Genomic DNA, 16,684 nt, shown 5'->3' with positions numbered 1-16,684 from the left:
AATTAGCACAATACTTCTTGTAAACTCATAGATCCATTTAGGATTTTCAACCGCATCTCGTGGTCTTCATTTCTTGGGAAGCTCTGGCAGCTTAAACCTTTGGGATCCGTTTCTCTCCAGATGTATTTATTTATTGTCATATTTAACAATAAATCAATAAAATCACAATGTTGGTTTAAGTCTTAAACTTTAAGATAACGCAGTGAACCCTGTTCCTCATCCTGCCGGTGGGGGGCGCTGTGGGGGTGAACCGTCAGTAAACATTGAGGCAGATGAAGCTTTTTACTCACACGTGAGTCAGTCGTCTGTTGATGCCCAACCAGCCTCCCTCCTCCAGTCTGCTGTCTGCCTGTGAATCTGTTCGTTTGCTGTCTTTTGGCTGTGAGTGGGTCGTACACCGGTGCCTTGAATGCATCACAGGGAGGAGTGACATTACAGACGTTACACACAAACACACACACACACACACACTCACACACACACACTCAGTGAAAGATGTCTGGGGCTCCGACCACATCTGCGAACCCGCAGTCCGCTAAGATGAGAAAGGACGAGTCTTTCCTCGGGAAATTAGGAGGAACCCTGGTGCGGAAGAAAAAGTCCAAAGAAGGTCAGACATTGTTTGGTTTTTCCTGTTATTCCAACATCATGAAAGGCCTGTTGTGTGTTTCCCTTGTTGTGTTTCTGTCCGTTGTGCTGCTGCAATCACATGATGCGCTATTAAAATATTCTCCTCTGGCACTTTGATCATGCACCGCACACATGATCCACAACATGTTTCACTGGTGCTCACTTTACCTTGACTTTATCTTTCTTTGCTATAATACTGTAATCTGATTCTTCTGATTAGTCATAATTCATTAGAGGTTCAATCATGAACATAGTTTGAGCTCTCGTGTAGTTTTGATGCTTATCTAAGCGAATGAGAGGCGAGACAAAGCCTCTTAGAGCCCCCACAGGCATTTAACATGAGGTAAGAAACATAAATAGATCACACAGTCAGTGACCGGTGACAGGAATGCGAGGTTATAAAGATAAAGATGTGTGTACTCGCTGTATTTTGGATATCAAAACATTCTTTAACTTATTGTCCTACTTTTCCAGTTGACCAAACTATTTTCTACCCTCCCGCAGGCCAGTCACTGTCTTAAAACAGACAGCTGCAAGGTTTAACGCCTCAGTGTGTGTGTGTGTGTGTGTGTGTGTGTGTTTATAGCCAGCCATGTGTTTGTAATCTCCATTAAAGGAGGTCCACCAGCAGGAGGACAGAGACATATTAATTGTTTAGGAGCCTCATTAAATTCCACACATCTCATCTAAAAACAACATGGTTTGTATGTCTTAACAGTTTGAAATCTCTAAATCAAACTGTTCAAATTAGCAGTTTAGCATCTTAATTCTGGTGGGACAGTCATTAGAAAACTCTTCTCAAATGTGTAGATTTATTGCTTTACTATGTTTCAAATCATTGTAAATTAAATATATTTGTTGTTTAGACTGTTGGTGGGGCAAAAACAGCAGGCCACTCAGTTTTCTCTTGGCACTACCATTATTTTATAGACTCAATGATAAACAGAAAAATCAACAGATTAATTGATTGAGTGAAAATAATCTTTTGTTGCAGCTCTATTATACAAAACAATGCTGTCAGTAGTGGAAAAAGGTGATTTTTGTAACCTTAAAGCTACTTAAGGGGTTAAACAGAGAAACCAGCAGACAGCTCAGCCCAGTGAGTTAATTAGATGATAGCTGAGAGGTGGAGTTTAACGAGGTAATGAGAATAATTGTCTTCCTGCTGAAAGCTTCACTGACACCAGTCATATAGATTTGCCAACTGTTAATATAACCTGGTACAGAATTAACAGACATATTTCTCAAAATGATGTCCCAAAATCCTGAGGACCCAGGAAGTCAGAGTTGTGAAGTTGTCATACACATTTGAGCGCTGTATACTTTTTCATTGAGAGAGAGCTGCTTCATTGATTATTTAGAAATGACAATGTACCTTTATTTCAAACCAGTCAACACCAATTCAACTTCAACTAAAATCATTAGCCGTGCAGTCAATTGACAAAAAAAAGCATAATTTTAGTAATTTCTCAAGCAAAAACACCAAACATTTGCTGGTTCTCAAATATGAGAAATTGCTGCTTTTATTTATCACTATTATAGTTAATTAAATATATTTGGTTTTTGGACTGTCAGACAGACAAAACAAGCATATTGAAGATGTCATTTAGGGCTCTGGGAAATTGTGATGGGCATTTTTTGGGGTCTTTTTGGTTTCATAGACAAAACAATGAATCGAGAAAATAATCAGTCGGTTAAATTGGTATTGAAAATAATAAATAATTAGTTGCCGCCCAAAGTTCAGCATTAATCAGTCTTAGAAATCTCTCATAGTAACTCTGGCCTAGACTTGTGTCTAGAAACAGGTGAGAAACTTGTGATCTGAGGAGTGTTAAGCATAAAAATGTAACTGTTTCTTTATTTGTCAACTGACAAAAACCCTTGCTGGTCTCCAAACCTTCCTTTTGCCAACATACAAAATGTAGCTAATGAATCCTGCAGTGTGGACAGAAGGGGATCCCACACAGCCACAGTTGCAGTGTGTGAGGGCAGTTTGTGAGAGCGCAGTGCCCCTGTGTGGTCACAGTGGATTAAAGCTCAGATGAGACACAAGTTAGTTTAAAGGTAAAAGATCTTGGTGGTGTTAGAATTAGAAATCAGTATAACAAAAGACACGTATGTGAGGTGGAGCTCAGCTTGTGGCCTCACATGCTGCTGCTGCTGCTGTGGTTTCTGTTACATCTGGGTGTGGTTCTCTATATTCTTTAAGGGGAAACGCCCAAGAGAGACGAGTTGACACTGGAAAAGTTGCTTCACGTTTGCTGAATAATCATTGAAAGCATAAGAAAGGGACTTATGTTTTCTTAAACATTGTTGACGCTCTTTAGCAACTGCACGTACACATTAAGCACTTAAACACTCCTCTTCCTCTTGTTGTGAAGATAGTGTTGCTTAAGGCTATTGGATGAGACATAAAGGAAACTTTTTCTTTTACACAGTCCAGATTCGTTCAATTGCAGACCTAGTTTTCAAAGATACTGCATGTTCATGGCTCTCTCTGTATGTACTGATAAACTGAGAGGAAGTCTGCATTTCTCTGACAAGGCACAACTCAGCAACTGGCTGTAACAGTGATAGTTTAGTGGAGGCTTAAAACATGTTTTTGCTTTATAAGGGCTGAGGAGTGTTGTGTCACATCCTCACTGTATTATCTTAGGGTGAAGAGTATTTACACTCTGAAAATACAAAATATAACTAAGATACATGTTGTAGGATGGATGCTGATAATAGTAAGTCATCTATTTTTTCTATTTCTAGGTTTATTGCTGCAATTTGACTTATTTTACTCACTTCAACGACTTGCTACTTTTACACAACTATCACAAAGAGATGGAGATGAACTTAGTACATTATGCATGAATTAAACTATTATGCATACATCCAAAAGGTACAACTTAAACCAACTTTACTAAATACAATATATAATGTTACACTATCACTTTGTGTCGTTTGTTCTTCACTATGTGATTTAAGAATTTAGCTTGCTGTGAAAGCATCTCAAAAACATCCAAATTGCTGGTAAATTATATTGACTTAACAGTTAGAGTATTATTAGTAGCCATTATCCCGGAGATTCAGTCATATTTCAAACATTTAAGTTACTCAAGTTACGCAATTATGCAAGCAGCTGTCAAGTACTGTCACATCAATTTTATATTTATATTAGAGCCTCACAGATAAACTGTAGTGACCCATATTAGCTTATTAACATGGGTTGCAGCAAAATGTTGACCAATATTGTAACAAGAAATTGCAGTAAAGAAATGCTAAAGATGTATTTGAGATACTGACATTTTCTCACACTCATGCCGTTAAATGCCGTAAAATATCCCACTCAGTACATATCTCGGTCACAATCCTGAAAACTAAATTTCAAACAGAATTTAAAAGACCATTATTGAAAGTGTTTGCGTATGTTATGTGCTAATGTAAAATGAATATTGGCGGATATATCTTTTTTTCTAAACTCTCAAACATCAATATCGGTATGAAATTTGTCTTAGAGGACTTTACAACATTCAGCTCCCTCGATCCTGTGACCCTTGATTTGGATTTTTTTTTAAAAAAAGCACAAAAAAACATGAATAAATGATTAAGGGAAGAGCAAGGGAGGAGGGATTCCTCCTCCAGGACAGACATGTATGTATGTATGTACAGAGTAGAGAGAAGTAGCAGCAGAAGAATTACAACGTTAGGTGAATAAAGTACATAACATATAATAATCATGAATGAATATTAGGTGTAATAAATTAATGTTAAGGGTTTCAGCTGTCATGGTTAAAACATGCTCAGTGCCACTGTCGTCTCCTGGCTGCTGTTACTCACTGGTGCCTGTGTTGGTGTAAATATCCAGAGCTATATTTAAGGTCCAGTCTGTCTTCTCCATACTGCTGCATTATTTATATCCCCTCCCGTGTCACAGTAAAGCTCCTCCCCCTCCTCGGAAGCAGTGGAACCAAAAGATTTCAATCTGATTTACGTTGTTTGTTTATGATTTCAGGCTGATTGCACTCATTACACATTTTTGTCTCCAAAGCCAAAGAAATCTGACCATATGTTGTTTCTGTTGTCTTGACTAATCACTGTGTCCTTGTAATAACCATGAATTTGTGCAATGAAGTTGGCATAAGATAAATGTTCTCGACTGCAGCCTTTGGTTTGTATTGAATTAGTGTAATTCTGTTAACAGGAATACGGCCGCTGCTTGATTGATTATCCGCTGCAGCAAAACATATTAAAGGCTGCATTCACATGCTCATTGAGAGTTGAGAGTTATTCACTGAAACAAGTCTTATATTGCTGTGAAATGACTAGACTGCCTCTCATTTTAACAGTTATAACAACAGAAACATGATCTGGGCATTGTTTGTATGAGAACATTTTATTTTTACACCACGCTGCATGCATTGATACGGACATTAAATTAAAAGGGAGTCGACACTATACCTGTCATAGGTCAGTGAAGTCTGTCCTGTGTCCACTGTTTGACAGCCCAGAGGTTACTGATGTGGTAGAGTTGTTGGTGCGTTCACATCCAGTGTGGGGTCTCCTTCCTGTCCCACACACACATGCAAACACACACACAAACATACAACACACACCCCTCAGCGTCTCCTGTAACTGGACCGCAGAGGTGGGGTGGAGGGTTGTGACAGAAATAAACACGTGATGACGCCCCTGCCACTGCTCAGACCCACAGACTGCGATTCCCACATATATACACACACAGAAACGCATACATACACACACTCCTACATTTTCTCTCTTCGCTCGCTGCCATCAGGGAGAATCCGGAGGTTTATAGTGGGGACATGGCGGGGCTGCTGTGTGGGACCAAGAGGAAGAAACAAGGTAATTTGTTGATTTTAATGTTGGGCTTTGAGGAACTTGGAAGTGTAAAAGGGGAAGCAGGACCTGTTACCTCAGTGCACTGTAGGTTAATATCCAGCAATGGGTTGTGTTGCTTGTTGTAAAAGGTCATCAAGGTGTAAGTACTGCTAGTCACTGTAATCGACTTGTGTGTGTCCATGAGGGTTGATATTGTTATATTTCTGGACAGGCGGATGAAAGTGTTTTTTTCCATGTGTTATTCAGCATAAATCTGCTGTAGTAAATTAATTTCATTGTATAATTTGACCATTTGCACCCACATTTCACTTGACTGTGTGAAGTGCCAAAGCTCTGTCTTACAGTCATGCAGTCAGATGGACACGAAGGGAGGAAGCAGCACAATTATGATGAAATGCAGCAAGCTTGCTCTGTAATTACAAAGCAAACTGCTGATCTGTAGTGAGATTCAGGGCTCGAGCCGGTATTCAGCTTTTATGAGAAGGAGGAATCAGATAGGAAATCTGTGGGGACCCCTCCTCCCGGGGTAATTCTGTAAATCTTCTCTTTGTACATGCTTTGAAGTTAAGATTTTGTCCAGATTGTACCATAAACACACTGGTTTAGACTTTCTTTAATTATATTCTCAGTCAGAAGAATACATTTTACATGCTTTTAATCTGAAAAAGAGCTTAAACTGCATCTACACCTAGGTTCTCCACGCAGGTTTTATAAATAGCCAAGTCCATGAAATGACAGATTTGAGATCCTTGATTGTGGTCCAGCCTGTTGCAGGTCTTACAAATTGAAATGCAGGATGATAAAAGCAATGTGGCCATTAGGGGATGAAAGCCTTTAAATCCCTGGAGTGTCTCTCCAGTCAGGAGTGAAAGCATCTCAGCAGAAATTGATTCAATTCAAAGCCTGACTCAAAGTGCGTGTTAGTGTTTGTGTTGTTTGTTGTGTGTCTGGTCACCTTTAATCAAAATAAATTCTCATTTTAATCATAATCATATCATATCTAATCATATTTTGACTTTATACTTTGCCAGGATACATGCTTAAATTACTTGATTTTTGAATAAGACGTTGATGGACACTGCTGCCCCATAATGCAATCTGTAGTGGAAAAGAAAGAACCTCTGGAGAAAAGTGAGGAAGTGACAGACGTGTGACAGCTCTGGCAGCTGCTTTAAATCACTGGATAAACATTTCTCACAAGCTGTTTCTGAAGTGTCTGCAACTCACAGCTTGACAACAACGACATCCACCAGTGCAGAATATACTATTAGCACAATACAGTACAGTATGAAGAGGGAATGGGTGGAATATACTTTATAACACAGTTACTTTATATGTGGAATTGGGAGTCAAATTATTCTAATTTAGTGTTTAGCATGATTGATTATCTGATCTAATGCAATCTGTGACTATCTTGCGCCCATGTAGAGAAAAGTAAATTATTAAAAGTGTTATTACTATTGTTATTGTTATCATTATTGGTATTATCAAATAATCATGACATTTACAATAAAATAAGGATATATACATTAAACTAGGATATATTAAAAAAGCATTTTATGTAAAAAAGATTTTTGTAAAATGGATGAAAATCAGTGCCGCAGACCCAGAGATATCTTTTTTCTTCCTTGTCACCTGGCACCTACATTACCCACAATGCAACTCGACTGCTAACAGTTCAGTCAGAGATTTGGGTGTGTTATGCTAGTGGCAGCTAAGGTAGCCTCGAGCCACTAGCCTCTAGCAGAGATGAGGAGCAGAGGTCTGGTTCACATATGCACAAGTTCTCCTCGAGACACGTAAACAGACTTTGGTGTGTTAAATCGGTGGAGTTCCCCTTTAAGATTCTGGTAAAAGTGTGAAAGTGAGTTAGAGTCCAGTGAAACCTCAATAAATGCAGTTTTTGTTCTCTGACTGTTATTAACACTAAGTGGAGAAAAGTGGTGGTTAAATTAAGTAATGTCGTAGGAAAGGAGCCAGTCCTACAAATTGACACCAAATCGACGCCCCACTTTCCCCACAAGGGGAATTTGTGGTGACTGTGCACTAATACTGTTACCAGTGGCAGTCACAAGCTTTCTCTTTATTGTCTTCTTCTTTTATTTCTGTCCCACAGTCTCTCTCTGTGTGTCTCTAAAGTCCATGAAGAGAATAGAAATACAGTAACTGTTCTCAGTCACTTCCTGAGCACATTTTGTTTCATATAATCCTTTCAGTTACTTCAGAGCAGGACTTTCAATGAAGTATGATTTGTTTTATTGAATTTGTTGTGCCTGTTTTTTTTGTGTGTGTGTGTCGTTGTCTCACTAGTTAGTGATCTCCATGAGGAGGGGAAGAATGCCATCAACGCTCCCATGCTTCCCACAGGGACAGACATTCATCCAGAGGACACGCTGCTGGGTATATACACACACATAAACACATTTAAACTACATCTCTCATGTTAAAACACTATCACTACCTGAATGTGTAAAACCTTTGTGATATTGCACTTGCATCTACTTTTTCTATTTTTCTCTTGCTCAGAGGTTCCTGAGGTCATAATATGAATATGTTGACACATGTTGACTGATAGGGACTTGTGGAGGAAATGAAAGTGGGTGGAGTGGAGACGCATTTGTCATATGAATCACTGTTGACATGAGAGTGATAGGAACAATGTATGTGTGTGTTTGTGGCTGTAGATTTGTATTAATGTGAGACAAAACTTATGTCTGTGTCCAAAGGAAATTTGACTATAAACTTCGACTCACATCTCCACTTTATGTTTTCACATTATCTTCATCAGAGGAAAATGCTGAGAGGATCATGTTGGACCCAACATCGCGGGAAAATCTTAAATTTAAAGACCTTCTGAAGGTAGTCTGGGATCACATTTTGTGCACAAACATTATATCTCTCCAGCACAATCAGAGCAGTAAAACAATGTAAAGAAAACAGAACATAGAAGGAGAAAGTTTGATTACATCATGATGTGTGTCCAGGTCCTGATTGACTGGATCAACAGTGAATTGGAGGAAGAGAGGATCATAGTCAAAGACCTGGAGGAGGACTGTTATGATGGACAAGTGCTCCAGAAGTTATTTGGTGAGAAGTTGGTTTCTTTGTTGTCACAACTCTCACAACATCTTTATCCATACAGCTTCTGTAGGCCTTCAAGTTGCCACATACCAGCATGAAAATCTGCAGTATTAGTTGTTGTAGAAAACATTGAAGTCATGCACTGTCAGTACTACAGTTTAATGGAAATGCAAAGTTTCTGTGGTAAACCTTTGTCAAACTCACAATATGAAATGACAATATATTTATACTACAGCAACAGGCTGCACCATCCCATCGGCAAATAAGTCAATTTACAGCTATTTAATTTGCAGCCTGTGGCTCTAGTATAAAGGTGTTTTTGTTTCATATTGCATTTTCACTAAACGTAATGCCGACAGTGAGCAATAATTCAATACTTTATATACAAGATTTCATACACCTTACTAGCATTAAAACATACTTTGATAATGACTACTGGTAAACGCAATTCACTTAATTCACATTTCTTTCATTTTGAAACACATGAATGTTTAATGAAAAAATGACAAACCCTCAGGTCCATAAATGTCCTTTAATACCATGTCAAAATATTTATATTGGCACACTATTGTTTTCTCCAATGTCCACTGTGATAAATGTGTATTCACTCCTTCGCTGCTTTGTCCAGTAATGCTTCAGTGTCTTTGGCCTGTGAGAGGCTTCCCCCTTGTGTCTGTTGTTTGTTACTGCAGACTGAAAACCTGACATTGTCAGATTTCACCGAGACATGCTAACAACCTCTAACGTTTAACCCCCACACACCGCCCCAAAAAAACACAAATAAAACCCTAAAAGCATTTTTTGATGATGCCTATCTCTCGTTACTCTGTTTGTTGGACTCTACTTCACACAAAATAGTCTAAACTGCAACAGTAACAGTAATAAAAACAAAATAACATTTGCAGTTATTGATGGGATTTAGTTTTCTAGTGGTTATATGTCACACATGTATCTGTAGGTACAGTTTGTAGATTCTTAAATTCTTTCTCTTGATTGGCCCTCACATGTTTTTGTTTTGTGTAAACAAAGAGAAAACTCCTGTGTTCAAACTCCCTCTTCATCTTCTCTCATTCTTATCTCCACACCCCGAATGGTTTCTTCTTCTTCTTTGCTCCCACTTATTGTACTCTGTCTCATCAGCTGTCAAATGAGACTCAAACAGAATGCCAGCTAATACAAAATATGACTGACACTTGGTTACATATGTTGCAGAACAACAATTAAAACACACAGCAGGAAACATCTTGCCAAGAGAAGTGCGACTTCTTCATTTCTGTTAAAGCCCATTTTAGTTTTCGCGCTCCTTTATCACTTTTGCACCTTATGTAATCTCAGACTTTTATTGCATCAGTGCCCGTTTTAGATTAGCTTTTTTTAATAGTGTTGCTGGTTCCTTTTTTGTTTTTTTAAATATTTAAACCCACGCACTTGAGATAAGCTTCCTAAATCCTCTTCCTTGCTATTGCTTAGAGCAGAGAAGTCTCCCTTTGCAAAGTCATCTTTGTTGTCTGCACCCAAAGGATTTTTACATTTTCAAGATCATCATGTCCTTGTTTTCCAATGAATAAAACCCACACTGATCCAGGCATGAAAAAAAACACACTTTGTTGTGCTCTTTTTTGGTTTGAAGCACTTTTGTAAGTTTTGTCTTTTATGTAAATTAAGGCTTTTTTTTTTCATCAGTTGACCTAATTTGGATTTCTGCCCTTTTTTAAATCTGTTTATGAGCCCACGTACTTGAAGAAAGCCTCTTAACTCAGATATTGCTTGCTTGCTACAGTATACCTGCTGCACCATACTGTATATGATTATTCATGATTCTCTTCTGTGTATGGAAAGTCTTTCTCTGTGTGTTTGAGCTGACATCTTGTATTTCATCTCTCCTGTTGTTGACAGAAAAGCTGTCAGGCAGGAAGCTGAATGTGGCCGAGGTGACCCAGTCAGAGATCGGCCAAAAACAGAAGCTTCAGACGGTTTTGGAGGCTGTGAACGAACTGCTGCGGCCTCATGGCTGGACCATTGAGTGGAGCGTGGACTGTGAGTTTTACATGGATTTACCGTTTACCCTGGTACACCAGCGATTAAGTATTTCACTTCTATAAAATTTAAGGCGATAGATTAACAAAGAATGGTCAAAATTGAAGCAACAGATGCTGACATATCTTGACCATCACGGCGACATCTTTGGGGTTATTTTAACATTGAACAGCCACAGAAGACATTATACAACAGGATGTACATAACTAGAATAGTAGTAGACAAGCAAACTGGAAGTATTTAATCCTGTACAGAGTTTTGTGGAACTTTACAAACACTAGAGTTAAATTAAGTCATGCTTCATTCATTGCTCCTTTGAAACTTTTAATTTTTTTTGTCTCTGTCTGAAAAAAAACACCAACTGTTGCTTTTCATCTTTATAAAAGTGCTCACAACATTATGTTAGCTTTCAGTGAGAAAGAGCTGACAGTCCTCTCTTATGATTTACTGTTACAGCGATCCATTCAAAGAACCTGGTGGCTATTGTCTATCTGCTGGTGGCTCTCGCTATGCACTTCCAAGCCCCCATCAGACTGCCTGAGCATGTTTCTGTACAGGTGGTGGTCGTCAAGGTAAATTGTCCCATCACACAGGGTTGGCATTCATCATCAATATGTGCAATGATGTAGGGACTGATGTATAGTTTTTATGTATTTATTTAATTTTACTTTTATTTAACACTCACTGAGATCAAGAATCTTTATTTCATGATAGGCAGCGACAACAGGGAGTTACAGCCGAACAACATAAGACAGAGAACACAAAATATACCTCAAAATCAAAATTGAACAAGAAAGTGTTCATAAAATCACAAATAAAATGTCTAATACACTCATTTCATCTTAGAAATTGCCTATGTGGAACTTTAAATCAACCCAAGAGCTCTTTAAAACCTTGACAATAACAAAAACCCATCCAAAACAATAATATAATGAGGCTAACACATCATAGTGATAGATAGTGTAGTGTCATCCTTCAGTATTTGTCATTGTCTTGTCTGTACATGTGATTTTCATCTTCTCTCATGCAGCAACTGAGGCATTTTGATTTTGTTTGAGCAGAAACGAGAGGGCATCCTGCAGACGTCTCTTGTGACCAAAGAGCTGACGAGCACCACAGAGTAAGAGCTGATACTGTTGAATTCATCATTTCATCCACAATCATCTTCTTCTCATGTCAACGTTGTCAATTTTTTTTGTAGTATTTTTCAAATTGTCTCTCATTCTTTTGGTTTTCAGAATGATGATGGGCAGGTTTGGTGAGTCCCAGCCACATATCATGTTACCGTATTATGGAAATATACTTTTGTTGTTTTTTAATTTATCTGCTTAAAAGAACATTTTGGGAAAAGTTTGCTTCCCTACTGAGAGTTAGATGAGAAGACTGATACCACTCTCATATCTGTTTGTTAAATACATTAAATTGTTTTATCCAGACAAAGACTGAAGTGTAAAAACGTTGCGGTTGCTCAGCTGAGGTTGCGAGGCAGCAGAGAGGAAGTCACTGCTGAACTCGTCTGGCCCATAACTCCCCGTAAAACCACAGCTGGTCGTTTTTACACTTTTTTTGTATGAACTAAACAAACAAGATATAAAATGCTAATTAGTGAGCTTTAGAAGTGTTGGTATGTGGATTGTTTTTACGTTTGGACAGAGCAAGGCTAGCTGTTTCCCCTTGTTTTAAGTCATTATGCTAAGCTAAGCTAACCACCTGCTGGCCGTAGACGTATATTTAAAGGACAGATTTGAGAGTGGTATTGATCTTATCTTTTTGACACCTTTGACATTTCCTAAAATGTCAAACTATTCCTTTAAGTATTCATAACCTTTGAATTCTTTCTTTTTTACAACAGAGAGGGATGCGTTTGACACTTTGTTGGATCATGCACCTGACAAGCTCAATGTAGTAAAAACGGTATTAAAGACCTTTTCTTTACATGATAATGGATAGTATAATCACTGGATATTAGTTTTTTGTTTTCTAATTGTGCTGTCAGAATAATGAATTGTTTGTGGATCCTGTTACCAGTCTCTCATCACCTTCGTGAACAAACACCTGAACAAGCTCAACCTGGAAGTTACTGAGCTGGAATCTCAGGTAAAAGATTTGATGGTTCATCTACAGCATCGATATATGCAGATTTAATATTTGATGTGCTGTAAATCAGATGTGTGTGTGTGTGTGTGTGTGTTTGCAGTTTGCTGATGGAGTGTACCTGGTATTGTTGATGGGGCTGCTTGAAGACTACTTTGTCCCTCTGTACAACTTCTTCCTCACCCCTGAGAGCTTCGAACAGAAGGTGATTATATCCTCAACAAGTTACATTTGTTTGTCACATAAGAAGATTTTTTTACGGTTCAGTACATTGGGTTTCCATTTTGTGTCCCCTCAGGTCCACAATGTGGCGTTTGCCTTTGAACTGATGCAGGATGGAGGCCTGAAGAAACCCAAAGCCAGACCAGAAGGTATTTTATAGACATACAGTAGAGACATATTACATTATTACAAGATCAAATAAAAGACATAAAACGTGAAGGATATTTTATGGAGGCTGACTGAGATTATGAGTCTCTTACACTGACAAGGGACCTTTTAAAAAAAGGTGTTGAATGGTTGACGTCCTACAGTAGCAGCCATATTAAGGGGTTGTCCAGTAGGTGGAAACCTTGCTTCACTCTTAAACTCTAATGATAGATTGATGGCGCTGAGTTCATTCAGCCCTCTTCCTCTCGCCTTCACTTTGTTGTCCAGTTAAATAATAAAAATATGACTTTCTGGCTTCATGCGGGTGTTGCTGTTATGATGATTATTTGTTAGTTTTTCACAATGAAGTGTTATTAACCCATTATAGTCTGCAAACCCCCTGTAGATCTAATACAGTTGACTGATCACAAAATGAAACTGCTTAAACTTACTCCACTGAAGCATTCAAATTAATATCAGGTGCTGGTCGGTCACTTTAATTCACAGAATGTGATATTGAAAGGACAATATGTTATATTTTTTTGTTGTGTAATTTAAATAGAGATGCTAACATTCTGTAGAGTCACTGCACATCTAAGGTTAAATATATAATAAATATCTATTTATTTAACTGTACAGTATATTTCCCTGTTGTATACATACATAATTCTCAGAGCTACTTTACATCACATCCTACTTTTTATCCTTTACAGTGGCCATATTAACATTTTGCTCCACATTGTTGTCCCATATTTCTCCATATTCCACATACAATTTTTAATTACTTACTTATATATTCTATTACTTAATGCATTGTACATACTATTTGCTAATTTAAATGTCCCTATTGAATGTCTCTATTTTATTATACTTGCACTATGCACAGTCCTTGGAGATTGCAACAAATGTTAATGCACAATTGCATATGTGATTGATAAATATTTGAATCTTGAACCAGTAGAAGCTACAATACACTATTAAAATGTAAATATTGTTTCTCTCCACTCTGTATTAATGCTAAAAAATGATTTTCCCTTCTTCACACTGTTTCCCGACTAAGCCAAAAAGGAAACAAAAACTACCTGCAATCACCTCTCACAATTTTTGCAGTAATTGGACATTTATTATTATATTATCTTAATAGCTGCACTCCTACTACAGTTTATGTGTTCTGATTAGCATACGGTTTGCTAAGGTTTGTGCACATCTGCAGGTTGATTATAAATGAAAGTAGATATCCCAAAGCTGTTAATGGAGCTTAAGAAATCCGAGTTTAAATGGTGATGCAGTGGCTCTTCTGTAACAAAATGGTGTCTGGCTTGAATCCTTTAACAAAGACCTAGTTGGGATGAGAAAATACCCTCTTATGTAGTACACCATGTTACTGTAATGCATCATATTATAATCATTTGCAAATTCTTAGGAGCTATTTTAAGCTCCATTTCGTTGCCAAAATTACAAATGACCTTTCGAAGGAAAGTAGTCCACCAGCAATCTTAGAAGAAGCTCCTTTGCATTGTAAATATGATTTTATGTCAGCACCACCCGAGGATCTCATTTTTCTCTTATAACATTACTTGTTGTACATGTCAAAGGTCTAAATTTAAATCTTCCTACTGAAAATAAACAGTTCAAGTTCAGCATTCTCTAATGATCTCTGCTGTCTCAATTGTGTTTTCCAGATGTTGTCAACCTGAACCTCAAGTCCACCCTCAGAGTCCTCTACAACCTGTTCACCAACTACAAAAACTCAGAGTGAACTTTTCCACTTTCACCCCCTGATATTACTTTGAACACTGCCCTGTGCCTGCGCTGATATTATGCATTACAGTCTGAACACTGAAGGAGACCAACTGGGACTGAAAGTCATCATTATGTGGGACTTAAAAAGACCCATGGGGAGTAGCCTGAAAAATGCTCTGAATGTTAGTATTTAATCTTCCCCAAATGTCAGAATTTATTTATTCCTTCCTTGAATGTTAACTGCAACCCAGGAAACCGTGCAACCTTTAGTCTGCATTTGAATACACAGCCGTCACGGGAAGAATGAATGAGGGCAGAATGTTAAAACTGGAAAACATTTGTGTCTCAACTCTCCATCGTCATATTTAAGAAAGTTGGAAATGCTGTTATACATACTATTTATTATATAGTATCTAATGTTGCTTTGTGTAAAGTTTTGAAATAGTTCAAAATTTGGGGAAATACAGTTATTCGTTTTCTTGCCAAGAGTTTGAGAAGATTGACAACCACTTTTATGTATGCTAAATATTAAGCCAGCAGCCGGTAGCACCATGTTCCCTAGTATTTATGTTCCAAGGGTTCCATGTTCCCCACCTCATTATCCTCTTAATATGACACATTAAGGAGACCTTTCAAAGGATTTTATGTTCTCAGCCATGTTTTTTCTCTAGGTCAGATGTTTAATTTATGTTTCCCTGCGTCAATATGTTGAAATCCCCCTCCTACAGTTTGTGGGCCTACTGATGTTCCCTGTAACCTACATCCTCAAATTTGCAGGACAGTTTTCTTGACTTTAGACATTTATAACTTCTCAGTGGCAGAACAGTTTTACCATTCAGACTGCATTCGAAACATCCATCTCCCTTCATTCATTTGCAATTTGAATTGCAAATTTTACTTATAACCCTTTGACATAGAAGGAACATTGAGGTTCAAAAGTAACAAAATATTCCTACCAACACCTCTAAAACTCACGTAACACGTTATATCTTATTTGTTTAATCCATTTAAAAACCAAAGTGTAAAAACTAATTAACTACTATTACAAAAAGTAACTACTGAAGCAATTGAGAAAAAAACGTTTTAAAGTTTCTTTCAGCTTGGGCAACAAACTGTATATAGTAAAACATATCAAAAAGTCAGATTCAGTTCTTAACTTGACCAAATACACTGTTGTTGCTGCATTTTGCCTCTGCAGGGCAGAGCTGGACCCCCTGCTTCCATCTTTAAGCTACGCTAATCTGCGGCTGGCTGTAGCTTCATTTCTAATGGACAGATAGTAGCGTGGTATCAATCTTCTCATCTAACTCTTGACAAAAATGCGAATATGCATATTTCCCCAAAATGTTGAACTATCCCTTTAAGAAACTTGGAAATACTCTGTATTGTAGATTACATAACATATGAAAATGCTTTGTATATTCTTACTATAGCTATATATATAGTATAATTGCTTTTACTCAACAGCTGAAGGAACTGTGAGCAGTTCTTGTTTACTCTGAACTATGCACATCACATCTCAAGCCATATTTAAAAGCTGTTGCCTCCTGCCTTAAGTGCAGCGTGTGCTCTCGCCATCCCGGGAGAGCCCCAGTCAGAGTATCTTTGTATTGACCGGCCTTTCAGACGAGTCTCCGAGGAGGCCTAGACGTCTCACTGCTCTCCTGCTGCCCCCCCCCCCCCCCCCCAACCCCCCGCAGTGCCACCTGGAGACCTGCTAAGACGTACAGTGCACAACTACTCATCCATTTTAGAGCCGGGCTGAATTATTGAGAGAGTGGCTGAGTCAATCTAAACTGCGCTTGCGCCACTTGGCTCACCCCTGTGCGTTTTTTTTATCTTGCCTATCGAGAAATAAATGCCTTGGAATCAAACAGAATGA

The 16,684-nt window shown here is 38.1% G+C and overlaps 1 protein-coding gene across 1 annotated transcript; it reads left to right on the top strand.

The window, feature by feature from the left end:
- The first annotated feature begins 5,180 nt into the window (after positions 1 to 5,180).
- parvb (parvin, beta) lies at positions 5,181 to 16,681 on the top strand. The gene is given in 14 exon segments (XM_070906875.1): positions 5,181 to 5,413; positions 5,416 to 5,481; positions 7,789 to 7,878; positions 8,267 to 8,337; positions 8,463 to 8,565; positions 10,456 to 10,596; positions 11,053 to 11,168; positions 11,658 to 11,716; positions 11,835 to 11,854; positions 12,449 to 12,510; positions 12,625 to 12,693; positions 12,794 to 12,895; positions 12,989 to 13,061; positions 14,742 to 16,681. Coding segments are annotated over 14 exon segments (1,164 nt in total). The 5' UTR covers positions 5,181 to 5,298; the 3' UTR covers positions 14,819 to 16,681.
- The last annotated feature ends 3 nt before the right edge of the window (positions 16,682 to 16,684 follow it).

This window comes from Enoplosus armatus, chromosome 6 (assembly GCF_043641665.1).
Source record: "Enoplosus armatus isolate fEnoArm2 chromosome 6, fEnoArm2.hap1, whole genome shotgun sequence".
In the NCBI taxonomy this organism is placed as follows: Eukaryota; Metazoa; Chordata; class Actinopteri; order Centrarchiformes; family Enoplosidae; genus Enoplosus; species Enoplosus armatus.
Note: the sequence above shows the minus strand (reverse complement) of the source record. Positions and strands in the feature narration are given on the sequence as shown.